The 14,178-nt window shown below is 34.7% G+C and overlaps 1 protein-coding gene across 1 annotated transcript in view; it reads right to left on the bottom strand.

Annotated features, from left to right (window-relative positions):
• Positions 1 to 736: 736 nt before the first annotated feature.
• Positions 737 to 14,178, bottom strand: part of parvg (parvin, gamma) — a 17,407-nt gene continuing 3,965 nt past the window's right edge. The window contains exons 2-13 of the mRNA NM_001089538.1: positions 14,045 to 14,104; positions 12,849 to 12,916; positions 10,874 to 10,976; positions 8,199 to 8,339; positions 7,994 to 8,109; positions 6,169 to 6,221; positions 5,466 to 5,500; positions 5,270 to 5,331; positions 5,119 to 5,187; positions 2,583 to 2,684; positions 2,160 to 2,232; positions 737 to 1,207 (exon numbers count right to left, since the gene is read on the bottom strand). Coding sequence (NP_001083007.1) covers positions 1,134 to 1,207; positions 2,160 to 2,232; positions 2,583 to 2,684; positions 5,119 to 5,187; positions 5,270 to 5,331; positions 5,466 to 5,500; positions 6,169 to 6,221; positions 7,994 to 8,109; positions 8,199 to 8,339; positions 10,874 to 10,976; positions 12,849 to 12,916; positions 14,045 to 14,096 — 948 coding nt within the window. The 5' untranslated portion in view covers positions 14,097 to 14,104 and the 3' untranslated portion in view covers positions 737 to 1,133. The remainder of the gene's footprint in view (positions 1,208 to 2,159; positions 2,233 to 2,582; positions 2,685 to 5,118; positions 5,188 to 5,269; positions 5,332 to 5,465; positions 5,501 to 6,168; positions 6,222 to 7,993; positions 8,110 to 8,198; positions 8,340 to 10,873; positions 10,977 to 12,848; positions 12,917 to 14,044; positions 14,105 to 14,178) is intronic.

The raw sequence follows: 14,178 nt of genomic DNA, 5'->3' as shown, positions 1-14,178 counted from the left end.
AAAGTGATTTTTGTAATTCATATTCCCCCCGGCATAATCTTTTGTTTCTCTTTTTTTTTTTTTTTTTTGTTCTGTTGTCTACCTTTGTTGTTATAGGATTTGTACCTTTTCTCTAGGTTTTTGTATTCTTGCCCTCCTGAAAAATTCAGGATGGTTGGCTGGTTTTAGCTGGTCGACCAGCCTGGTTTTAGAGGGGTTTTGGCCACTTCGAGGCTGGTTTCCAGCCATTTCCAGCCTGGTTTTAGCTGGACAGGGTGCTTGACCTTAAAACCAGACTGGTCGACCAACTAAAACCAGCCAACCATCCTTGGCTGGTTTAAGCTGGATTTTTCAGCAGGGTGTTGAACATTCCAATTAAAAAACAAACTCCAACATACACTGTAAAAAAATATCTCTAAACTTTTTTTCTGGCAACTTTTAACCTTATTAGGTTGAAAAAAAGTGACTTTTATGAACATTTTTAATAGTTTAAAATGACATATTGTCTGGGTTGGTGTTGGTATTTTACAGATTTATCATTTATATATTATTTCTTACACAATACACATATTAGTTCAAACTACTAAATGTCAATAAAATGTCCTTTATTAACTGTAGAGTTGAATTTCCAACATTAAAGTAGACAGAGCAGAGATTAAGGTCCCATTATGAAATTCAAAATAAATGGAAAACACAAAATACGGGACCTGTTAATTAACAGATATTTTTACAGCGTATAATAAACAGACAAAGAAGATTCTGATACATGTGCCACTTTTATTTAAAAACAAGCTGCCATTAACATAAAGCAGCTGTGCGATACATTAATGTACATTTGTCCGCAAGTAAAAAAAAAACAAGGAAAGAGAATGAAGAGGTGACATTAAATTGAAGCCGTCAGCATCCAAACGCAATTTCCGTGATGAGATGAGTGGCCACGTTCTCTCATTTTCGCTCTGAAGCCTCTTCAAATGGTTCAGAGACACTCTGTTCAATTGCTTCTAATGTGTTGTAACACTGCGAGTGCCAAAGCAATCCCACTGTCAACTACGTGCCCTTTGATTTTCAGTCAGAAGACAGACGCACATTTACAGTCAATTTAATTATTGAAAACGTCACACAGATTTCACTGAATAGAAGAAAAGTGCGGCAGATTATTTGTTTTTGTGCCTGTTGAATAGATAATACAGCACTTTCACAGTAGCAGGGACATCTTGGGAAACAATATCTGCGAGAAACGTGAGAAAATGAACAAGCAGACAGATCAACGCATGCTAAACCTAACAGCTTTATATTAAAAAAACAGACAAAAACAGGCTTAATATGGGTTTTAGTTGCAGCAGCATTGCACATATTTCTTCATAAAGACATGCTGTGTTTCATTGCATTGTGACAAGCTAGCTGGAAAACATTATAAGCTATGAAAATGACTATAGATAAACTGAAAATAATTCATTTTATGTTTATTACTTACTTTTTACTATTTTACTATTTCAAGTAAAAACTGATAAATGATAAACAGTTTTGGGTGTTCGTTAACAAGGTGACAGGTTAAAAAAAAGCTCACTCGAAAGCAAATACAAGTTTTTAAAAACAATTGTCATTGTATGCGCGCGAGTGTTTGCAAACAACAGGACGTTAGTAACCATAAAAAACAGCTCGTTATGCGACTTTTCATTTTTAATGTATTGCTATAAACACACTTGCTTTTGTCTAAAGTCTGCCTTATTAATGCGTAAGAATGGAAGTCTATGTGGCAAACGGCGGGTTTATTGTTATTATGCACATACGTCTTGTGTTTCTTTACAAAAGGACATTGTCACCTAGATTTTTGCCATTTTAACAGCATTGGTGTAAATAAAGCCTTAAATGTTATATAAAAAATGTAAATAATATTATTATTAAATAATACTGCTGACATTTTTGTTGAACATATGTGGCTCTATTTACATTATAGAACATTTACATTTTTTTAAATGTTCTTTATACAGGTGAAAACAGTGTCAAAATAATCCCAGTTCACACAAATTCACACAAAAAAAGCTATAAAAACTGCACTATCATTTATGCCAGGCCAGTAGGTGGCGATGTCATTTTGTAACCTAATATTTGTGTGAATAACATGCATTAAGTTGTAAAATTATGCAAATGTTAGGGTTGGATTCTCCCAAAATAATTACCTTGTGGGTCAACGGATTGAACTGGAAAGCCTCGGTCTATAAGAAGATCCAACGCAAGCGTCACATTATGGAGCTGCAGACCAATAAAAAAAGCAACAATAAAAACAAGTCACAGTTTCGGAAAACAACTAACAACTGCAGATTTTCTGGTTACTGTAAGATCGCTGGTTTTGATTTCTATCTTTTGCATTATTACCCTCAGCTTCTTAACCAGCCGTACGCTGCTGTGCTGTCATTTCCACTGTCATCCTGAGAGACGTTAATTATGCATTTCCTGGAGGTGCGTGTGAAGTTACGCTCTTGTAAAAATACCATAAGCCTGAGTTGCATTTAGCTCCTTGTTTTAAAGCGGAATGGAGCTCGCTGACAACGTGTTTCTGTTGTTTTAGTGCAAAATGCAAAACAGGTTTTCTTGGTACTCACCATTTCCGAGCTGCTGACAGGACAAAGGAAGAAGTCGCACAGAGGAATGAAGAAATCCTCCAACTGACCGATCAACAGGAGAAGGATCACTCCATCTGCAAACTAACACAATCGCATAGAGAAAATAAGAAACATGTCAAACATTAATGTGGAAAAACTGCCTAAAAAATAAGGACTTGTCACTGCACATGAGCTGAAAGATATATTATTTAGATTATTTTCCCTTTATTATAATATCATACTAAATGCACAATTAATATGCAGTGGAGAACTGTTTAAAGCTATTATTTTTAAATTGTTAATTATAATATTTTATCCATATTCAGGTTACAAATATGCAATTATTAATTGAAAATTTTATTATTTATCATTATAATTTGCAGATGATTTTTTAATTTAATAAGAAAATAAAATTTGTAAATAATAATACATTTTGGCGGTTCATTCCGCTGTGGCGACCCCTGATTAATAAATGGACTAAGCTGAAAAATGAACGAATAATACATTTTGGAGCATTATGAAAACTAATGTCCATTATTCATTCATTCATTTTCTTGTCGGCTTAGTCCCTTTATTAATCCGGGGCCGCCCCAGCGGAATGAACCGCCAACTTATCCAGGAAGTTTTTAGGCAGCGGATGCCCTTCCAGCTGCAACCCATCTCTGGGAAACATTCACATACACTCATTCACACACACACTCATACACTACGGACAATTTAGCCTACCCAATTCACCTGTACCGCATGTCTTTGGACTGTGGGGGAAAACGGAGCACCCGGAGGAAACCCACGCGAACGCAGGGAGAACATGCAAACTCCACACAGGATGGAAGAGCCAAACGGAAGTTAAAGTCCACCTTTTAATAATTTGGCAAATAATTCGATTACTGATGTCCATGTAAACACAGTCACTGTCTTTCTCCTCTGCGTCTGTGTGTTTGTTTTGCCTCTGTGAAACCGACACTCCCATTTTTATGCAAATTTCTACAGACCTTCCCTTTTTCCCTCCTCCGGTACTCCCCCCCTAAACAGAGCTGGACATGCCCACTAACCTGACTTTTTCCAAAGTAGAGGTGTGAAAAAACCCTGCTGAAACAAGGGATTGAAACCCCATCGCCCTTTAAAGACAAATTTCCTTTCTGTGTCAAGCAGAACGGACTATAAAGTTTAAACTAAACTAAACTATAAGAAGTATAGTGCCAACAGTAACATTACATATGCCAAGATTTAACCAATAATAACAGAGAAAATATACACAAGTCTTAAAGATACAGTAGCACAAAAATACAAACATAGGGGCTCTATTTTGCAGTCCATGCGCAGAGCGCAAAACGCAGGGCGCAAACGCTTTCAGGGCGTGTCAGAACGCGTTTTTGCTAATTTAAGGACGGGAAAACCTGCTTTGCCCCATAACGCATGGTCTAAAAGGGTTAAGTTTATTTTCTTAATGAGTTATAGGTGTGTTTTGAGAATAAATCAATTAGAGTCTCATCTCCCATTCCCTTTAAGACCCAGCTGCGTCGCGTCAAGAGCGCATTCGCAACTTACAGGACCCAAAGTAAGTCTAAGTGGAAAAACTGAGCATTTCACAAGCAAACAGTTCACAGTTGACAGTTTTTTTTACAGAAAACTGTTAAACAGAGCATCTACTGCGTGAAAATGAGAGATAATAGATCACTTTCACTTTCGCACAAGGATAGGGAAACCTTTACGCACAGACATCAATTAGTCTATAAATAAATAATTTTGTTTGTTAAGCGCAAATATTCATTACAAAACTATTTCTAAATTCAGTTCTAATTTCCAGCAAACAAATAAATAAACAATATTAACAAAATGTGCTCAAAAACCTGAGTTATATCCTAAAACACATGCTGTGCCCCATATGGTCTAAAACCTGACAGGTGGGCAAATCTAAGCTTGTTTTTAATAAAAGAAATATAAATATGGATATAATAAATAATACTGCTAATAATAATAACATTATACAAAAGCAAATTGTTATGAATGAACTGAAAAAGCCTCCCGAGATGAAGAAGACATAAAAGCAGTGATTTTTCATATTTATGTAGGCTAGAAAATAATATGTTTTGTAATATTTTAATCCTTTATATTTATATTCTATATCTATTCTTATTATATCCTATATATATCCTTAATATTTAAATGTTTTCATATGTAAAGATATTTGCCTATTGCTCTCTTGTGTGTATTAAGCAGCGTGTAAGCGATGCGCAACTCTGCGCCGGAGTTTAGACCGGGTTAGTTTTGGTCTAATGAAAAATCTATTATAGTTTCTCAAAATAGCAACGCGCCAGCGGTCCGCCTCAGAACGCCTCCCTTTTTAGACCAGAACGCCTATGGGCGCACAAATGAGCGCTAATGCATTTGCTATTTAAACAGCGTAGCGCAACGCCTCAAAACGACTCTTGCGCCAAGCTGAAACTACCAAAAGACTATTGCGCCACGCCTTGCGCCACACTGCGCCGGGTGTATGATAGGGCCTATAGACTGAAGTCAAGAAGGCTTTGCACACCTGTTTATCGAGATCCGTAACGTTCAGTCCCAGAGATGCCATGTTCTTATTCACAAAGTGCAAAATGGCCTGCAGGAAAGAAAAAGTTGATGAAGCTGTGAAAGATTTGGGTCAAAGGCTACATTTAGAGCATTTAAAACTGCATCGGGACCTTCTTCACGGTCTCGATTTTGTGCGCCTCCAGCTTGAAGAGCTCATCAATGGGACATTCCTCTGCAAAGACATTGCAAGAGAGAGATTAAGGAGCGAGCGCTTTCTTCTCGATACGCCTCCGCTATCTGAAACTTACTGATGCTTATAAATATGGAAATGAAAAAGGCTCAGAGTTCAGCCTACGTTTGACTCACTGTTAGACTCTCTGTCGAGCTCGTTGCTGGATTCACTGCAAAACACAAAGCAAACACACTGCTTTGGACATGAAAAGACTTATAATATCAGGACACTCGCAAATATAGTGATAAATAAACAGCCTTTATTCTTACATGGAAACTATCACAACATACTCGTGCAAAATAAAAACAGCGGATCCAACAATATAAATTTACTATCAGGCTGTAGGTGACGCTAAAACTATATGAAACTAAATAAATAAATAATAAACTGAACGTGTTAATCCGATGTGAAAAATACTGTTTGTTTCATTAATATTTATCAAAAATCTTCTCTGATGATGGACGGATTGGCGGATTGGATGAAATGTGCTTAGCCACGCCCCTCCAACCATTTTATTTTTTATTAAAATCTTTATATTACCAGGAAAACCACCTGAGATTTGTAATCTCTTTTTTTACAAGTGTCGTTAGTAAAATTGGGTGAAATACGCTTAGCCACGCCCCTCCCCTTTGCTGTGAGTGAAAAAGGAGGTGCACAAAAATAAACCCCGCCCCCTACTTAATATTCTGTTTCAGTTACAGCATCATGCTAAAAAAATTAGTTAAAATAATACAGTTATATGTTTTTGAGTGTGTGTGTGTGTGTGTGTGTACTGAATTTTGGCTGGTTAATTGATGCAGTCAGTGTGTTTAAGATAGGAGGACGTTTCTTACAGACCTAAATGTGATGAATTCTGTCTGCTTGTCCGCCTTGATGCCGCTTTTTGTCACCTGTTTCACAAATGAGAATTGAATGAATGCATGAGCAATAAACTGCTGTAATGTGATCTAACTTCACAGTGATGACAAGAGTAGGAAAAAGTAGTTTTACTGGCTTTTTCATGATATGCATATGCGTAGTTATTTTAAGTGAAGTTTATTCATAAACTAATCGCGAGAGGATCACGTAATTATGATTAAACATGGCTGGTTCTGCATAAGCTATGTATGATCCACCAATCAGGCCAGTCCTAACCCACTATGAAGAGCCAGGGTTTCTCAGCCATCTTTGATTTGAAGAATCCCCCCTTCCACCCCTGCTTCTACCCCTTTCCCTTCATAGGGTGGCACTGTGGCCCAGTGGTTAGCACTGTTGCCTCACAGCAAGAACGTCACCGGTTCTAGTCTTTTAACAGGCTGGCGGTCGTTTTTGTGCGTAGTTTGCATGTTCTTCCCGTGCTCGCGTGGGTTTTCCCCGGGTCCTCCGGTTTTCTCCCACATTCCAAAAACATGCACTACAAGTGAATTGATCAATCTAAATTTAGCACTACAGTCAATTTCTCATCCTGCAGCATATCTCTTCATAACATTCATTTTAGTCATCAGCTTTTATCAAGGGGGAGATCTACCTGAGCTCAAAGCTCCCCTTTCGCCCTGCAAACGGGAGGGAGCCCAGGGCTCAAGGACCTTTTGAGCTCAGTGCTCTCTCCCGGGACAGCATGCCAAACTTGCTTATAATCAATCATCAGCTATGTGTGAACTCTTGAAACTAATATGAGGTGATAAATGATCAAAAAGTTATGATATATAGCATATAGATTTTGGTATTAAAATGATAGCCATATTCAATTGAGCATGCATTATCATTTTCTAATTTCTAATAATAAATATGTATGTATTTGTCTGAACATCTTGTGTTTATGTTATTTCAATTTAAAGGGAATGAAAAGAAGTTGTTCTTTGTTATTAAAGTGAAAATACTGAACCTACACACAGCAGCCTGATAAAAACACTTATTTTTTATATATATATATATATATATATATATATATATATATATATATATATATATATATATATATATATATATATATATATATATATATATATCATTTGAATTACACATACAGACATATATTTTATATCTAACTATAAATAAACATTTTCTCAAATATATCCATGCATGGGTGTGTTTATATATACATAATAAATATATACACAGTACACAAACATATTATAAAGTCAAAGCAAACTTTTTTTGCATGCGATTCTAGTATATTCCTTTTAATAAACAGTCAAAGTCAAAATGATTCGTCTTCCTGTGATTTTTTTTACACTTCAAATATTTCCCGAATTATGTTTAACAGAGCAAGGAAATTTTCACGGTATTTCCTATAATATTTTTTCTTATGGAGAAAGTCTTTTTTGTTTTATTTCGGCTAGAATAAAACCAGTTTTTAATTTTTATTATCAATTTTTTATTATCAAATATTTATTATTTATTTATTATTATAATTTTAAACCATTTTAACCACCCTAACTTGCCTAATTAACCTGGTTAAGCCTTTGAATGTCACTAGTGTCTTGAAAATATCTGGTCAAATATTACATACTGTCATCATGACTGATGAAATAAATCAGTTATTAGAAATGAGTTATTAAAACTATTATGTTTAGAAATGTGTAGAAAAAATCTCTCCGATAAACAAAAATTGGATAAAAATAATTGAGGCGGGCTAATAATTCTGACTTTAACTGTATAAAGGCATGTTAATATCCATCACCTCGCACTGGATGAGCTCCACGGTGACATTAGCAGGCAGGACCAGATCGGGTTGAAAACGCCTCACAATGGCGACCAGGAGATGCAGTGTGGCCAACAGATCCCTGCTGTGAATGACTGAAAGATCCAGAGGCGGAGCATAAATATGCGAACGGCTCGTTAATATGCAAACAGGTCATGGGTGAGAGCTGATCTGATTGGCTCACGTTTAACGCTCCACTTGGCCTGGTCCACGTTGAGCTCTAAGGTCTCGTTCAGGGCTTTCAGGATCACTTCTAGCTTGCGTATCTGAGCGCCAGTGCTCAGCGCAATCTCCTCCACGTGAAGATCAATACCAGCTGACCTGCCTGCGCACACGACATGAAAACATTATTAAAAACAGCAGCATTTCTTTTGCATTGTGACGTTTTTTTTTTATGAAAAGCTTATTTTCGACCAGGTAAAAAAAAAAGATTTAATTATCTCACAATTAGGAGTTAACATCTTGTCATTTAGGGCCAGCATGGGCCAAGAAGGTCGCTGGTTCAAGTCCCAGCTGGGTCAGTTGGCATTTCTGTATGGAGTTTGCATGTTCTCTCTGTGTTGGTGTGGGTTTTCTCCGGGTGCCACATTCCAAACACATGCAGAACCAGGTGAATTGATTAAGCTAAATTGGCCATAGTGTATGGGAGTGTGTGCCTGAGTGTGTGGGTATTTCCCAGTGTTAGATTGTGGCTGAAAGGGCATCCCCTGCGTAAAACATGTGCTGGATAAGTTGGTGCTTCATTCCGCTGTGGCGACCTCTGATGAATAAAGGGACTAAGCCGAAAAGAAAATTTAAGACTCAACAATTCTGAGGCGGAATGGTGGCTTAGTGGTTAACACTGTTGCCTCACAGCAAGAAAGTCGCTGGTTCGAGTGCCAGCTAGGCCAGTAGGCAGTTCTGTGTGGAGTTTGCATGTTCTCACCATGATGGGTGTGGGTTTCCTCTGGGTGCTTTGATTTCCCCTCAAGGTCCAAACAAATGCGCTATAGGTTAACTGGATAAACTAAAATGGCCATAGTGTTTAAGTGTGTGTGAATGAGAGTGTATAGGTGTTTCCCAACACTGGGTTGCGGCTGGAAGGGCATCCGCTGTGTAAAACATATGCTGGAATCATTCCGCGGTGGTGACCCCTGATAGATAAGGAACTAAGCCGAAGGAAAATGAATAACTGAAATATGAGTTTATATCTTATTAATAGACATATTATAATTATAAATGATTTAGTACACACTTTATTTTTATTATTTTTAAAGATTTTTAAGAATCTTTTATTGTTTTTAGCATAAGAAAAATAAACAATAACATAAACAGAACAAAAAAAAGAGAGACAGAAAAAAAAGTCAGTTTCAAAATAGACAAATAGTCGGACACAACATGATACAATATCATCCAGAAAGCATAAGAGAAATAAATAGAATTAAATATTTAAATATTAATAATTTACAGAGAAAGGTGTAGGCTCCACAACTTGATTTATGCCAAACTAATAAACCTATAAAGAGTTACAAGTCAGAATTACTGATATAAGACATAATTGGATTCCAGATTTTAAAAATTGTGTTTAGTTTGTCTGCCATCCCATATCGCATTTCTTCCATGGGCAACACGTAACTACTGATCCAAGTTTCAAACACAGGCACCTAATCTGACTTCCAATTTTGTAATTATTTTTTTTTTGCTAAAATAATACACAAAGATACTGCTTGTGATATACAGCTTAAGTCAGAATTATTAGCCCCCTTGTTTTTTCCCCCAATTTCTGTTTAAAAGAGAGCAGATTTTTTTAACACATTTTTAAACATAATAGTTTCAATAACTATCTCTTATAACTGATTTATTTTATCTTTGTCATGATGACAGTAAATATTATTTGACAAGATATTTTTCAAGACACTTCTATACAGCTTAAAGTGACATTTAAAGGCTTAACTAGGTTAATTAGGTTAACTAGGCAGGTTAGGGTAATTAGGCAAGTTATTGTATAACGATGATTTGCTCTGTAGACAATCGAAAAGAAAATGCCTAAAGTGGCTAATAATTTTGTCTAATAAAAATGTCTAATAAAAATGGTTCTTAAAAAATTAAAACTGCTTTTATTCTAGCTAAAATAAAACAAATAAGGCTTTCTCTAGAAGAAAAAAAAATTAGCAGACATACTGTGAAAATTTCCTTGCTCTGTTAAACATCATTTGGAAAATATTTTAAAAATTTAATTCAAAGGGGGCTAATAATTCTGACTTCAACTGTATATATGTATCTCCTACTTCTGAGGTGTCTCCAAAAATGCCCAATTTTGGCTCTGGTGACAGATTAATCCTGTATACTTCAGATATAAAATTAAAAATGCTCTGCCAAAATGAACTAATTTTATGGCATGACCAGAATGAGTGAGCCAGTGTACCTTCAGAGTTTTTACATTTGTTGCGCAATAAGGAAACACTCAGGAAAATCTTGTGTAATTTTACTTTTGAATAATAAAGTCTGTGGAACAAGGCAACAGTGGGCGTTTATGTGTGGAGTTTGCATGTTCTCCCTGCGTTCGCGTGTGTTTCCTCCGGTTGCTCCAATTTCCCCTACAGTAAAAAGACATGTGGTACAGTTGAATTAGGTAGGTTAAATTGTCCGTAGAGCATGATTGTGTGTGTGAATGAGTGTGTGGATGTTTCCCAGAGATGGGTTGCGGCTGGAAGGGCATCCGCTGCGTGAAAATGTGCTGGATAAGTTGGCGGTTCATTCTGCTGTGGCGACCCTGGATTAATAAAGGGACTACGCCGAAAATAAAATGAATGAATATATATGTTTTAATTGGGGCAATTATTAATGTGGCTGTTCATAATGCACTGACATGATTCTTACGTAACAGGTGATGAAGGACGAGTCCGTCATAGAGGTCTTCCTCCAGCGATCGCACCACAATGTGTTCAACTTTCAGAGTGCTGTTGATCCAGTCCAACAAAACCTGTCACAAACGACACAGCATAGCGTACAACATAAACAATGATGCTGAAATATATAAATACTGTATATAGAGCAGTCAACATTTGAAGTTGATCAAAACCTTTCATCAAAGTTTTCCTAAAACTACTGAACAACACCAATTGTCAATTTTAAAAAACGTTTTTAAAAAAAGGTTTGATTTGCACTTGTTGACTATATGGGCCTTTCTTTAATTACGGGCACTTGTGCCTTGTGAAGTTGAGTAAAAAAACTTGTTCAAAACTAACGTAACAGCCTCATAAGTCTGAATAATTTCTCTAGTTTTAAAATCTGTAAGAGGACATACTTAGATACTTAGATGTATGTATATATATGTATGTATGTATGTATGTATGTATATATATATGTATATGTATATATATGTATGTATGTGTGTGTGCGTATATATATACATATATATATATACATAAATACATATATATATACATATATATATATATATATATACATATATATATATATATATATATGTATACATATATACATATATATATATACATATATATATATATATATATGTATATATATATATATATATATATATATATATATATATATATATATATATATATATATATATATATATATATATATATATATATATATATATATAATTATACATTTCGTCACCTTGGAATTATAAGGTTCTTTCTGCGGTCTGAATGATTTTGAGATATTGAGCTTCAAAGTTTTTGCATTTCATATAGCAAACAGTGTGTGTGTAACATTTGCTTTTTAAGTAAAAAGTGTTAAAATTTAAACAACTTATATAAAAAAATCCCATAATGTAAATAAGTTTTCATTTAATAAGAATATGTCAATAACTCAATTTTGACAAAAAGGTGACGAGTTGTCGATATAATAAATGAGTTGTATGCTGAATTGTACACCTGTCACACTCTAAAATTTAATATTAATTTAGTTAAGAGTTTATAAAAAAATAAATAAGCTGAATTTGTATATTAAATATAGCATGAACTTATACATCACGAATACACTTTTAATGTGTGATGAGAACTTTCTAAATATATTTTTTTAATGTTTGTGGTGATGGAAATGACATTTGAACAGTTTATTGTGAAAAATTAAAAAATAGCTTCACTGATTAGCTTTGAATTGATACTAGACTTTCATGTATACAAAACTCTCTTATTTACCTTAACTTTGTTTGGTTTTTAAAAACAAAAAACTTTTAAAAACTTTAAAAACTTTGAAGGTACAACATGTTTTGAAATGACATAGAATAAATGTATTTCCTTATCAAGCAATATTTACCTTGATTTTTCTTCAAGTGTTGTTGATAAAAATTTAATTCCCTCCATCTTGAACATGTTCTCAGATGACACTATTCATTTTCATAAAACCCACCTAAATAATCTCACACAAACCTTTTAAAGAGACATTACAGTGTTGTGCTGGAAATGACACTGATACTGTGCAACAGCTATATTTTGTATACAAAATAATATTGATAATAGTCTCACATTAATAACTAATAAATATTTTTTTTATTTGTGCTGAATTAGGATATAATAATAGATATCAGATAAATAATCATTAAAAATGGTATTTTCATTGTTGAAGTTTAAAACTCTGGGTGTGCGACAAGGTGAAAACATTGATTTTGACACCTAAAAGGAGGATGAATATTATGAAAAATATGTAATAGAAAGGTTGTACATTTTAGTAAGTAGGTTTTACTGTTAGTTTGACAAAAAAAGAGAAATTTGAACAAAATTATATATATTTTAGGATATATGAAGGACATAAAAGTGCCCGCAGTTGAAGAATTACCCTTATATTTATCGCCAAAACCCATTATAGGCTATCTCACCTCTTTAAGTTTGATGACTTTGGGATCCTCTAAAGATGTCGGCTGAATGATCATTCTTTTCTCTCCACCTTAAACCCACAATAAAGCACACGTTTTACCCAAAACGTCTATTTTTAGACATCTGTTAGACCTCTTTTTCAGAGCTTACTGTGCACTGTAAACATTGTGAGGACAATAACAGTGAAAGTTATTCAATTCAATTCAATTCAATTCAAGTTTATTTGTAAAGAGCTTTCCACAACAATTATTGTTTCAAAGCAGCTTGACAAAAGGTGCATATTATTGCATTACAATCAAATTCTGAAAAGTTAATGCTATTAGTTACTAATAACTTTAACTAACTAGTAACTAATAGCTTTTAACAGAATTATTTTATATAAACATAGTTAACCTGCAGTTATAGCATAGGCTTATAGGTGATGTCGATCTCGAATGTTACTGCTTAATAAATTAATGTTCTTGTTTTGTAGAATCGACAGAGAGAGAAAGAGAAAGTCAGGGAGAGAGAGAGAGTCATTAGAGAGGGAGAGTCATTAGCATGTCACTAGCATGCTTCTAGTATAAACTAGCATGCCGTTAGCATGAACTTAGTATGAATTAGCATGTTTGCTAGTATGATTATGTTTGTTAGTATGTTTCCAGTTTGGATTGGTATATTGTTAGTATGAATTAGCATGTTGCTTGTATGTTTATAGTATGAATTAGCATGTCGCTATGATTAGTATGTTTCTGGTATGGAGTAGTAAATTGTTAGTATGAGTTGGTATGTTATTATAGTATGTCTAATGTAAAGTCAATGGCAGTTTCTGTACAATGGAAATATATGGGACAGTTGCTAGGGCACCGTAAGTGGTTGCTAGGGTGTGGCTAGTAAGTTAAATGGTCATCCGTGTTTGGCAGATTGGTAGTCTGAGTTAAATGAGCATAACCTTAAGCCTGATTAATAACCTTAATTTATGATTTTCTCAAGCCACCATAAATTATATATATATATATACTACCACTATCTTTTTTTTTTTTTTTTACTTTTTTAACTCAGTAAATGCTTTGGCAATACATTTGTTAAAATTGTCATGCCAATAAAGCAACAATTGAATTGAACTGAATTGAGAGAGAGGCCGCAATGGGAAAAAATAAGAGACTTAAAATTGGATGCGCGGCCTTGTGTCGTGACGTCATGATGTTGATGCACTCACCCTGACGGTTGCTAAAGTCGTCCTTTTCCTCTTCAGCTCCAAAGTCTGCCATTCTCCTGACTGTTTCAAAACACAGTTTTTGTCAAAAAGTGAACTTTATTAATAGTTTTTTTTTTTTTGCTGGATTGATTTCC

The sequence above is a fragment of the Danio rerio genome, chromosome 25, assembly GCF_052040795.2.
Source record: "Danio rerio strain M-AB ecotype USA chromosome 25, GRCz13ab, whole genome shotgun sequence".
NCBI lineage: Eukaryota > Metazoa > Chordata > Actinopteri > Cypriniformes > Danionidae > Danio > Danio rerio.
This window is presented reverse-complemented; position numbering and strand designations above follow the sequence as displayed.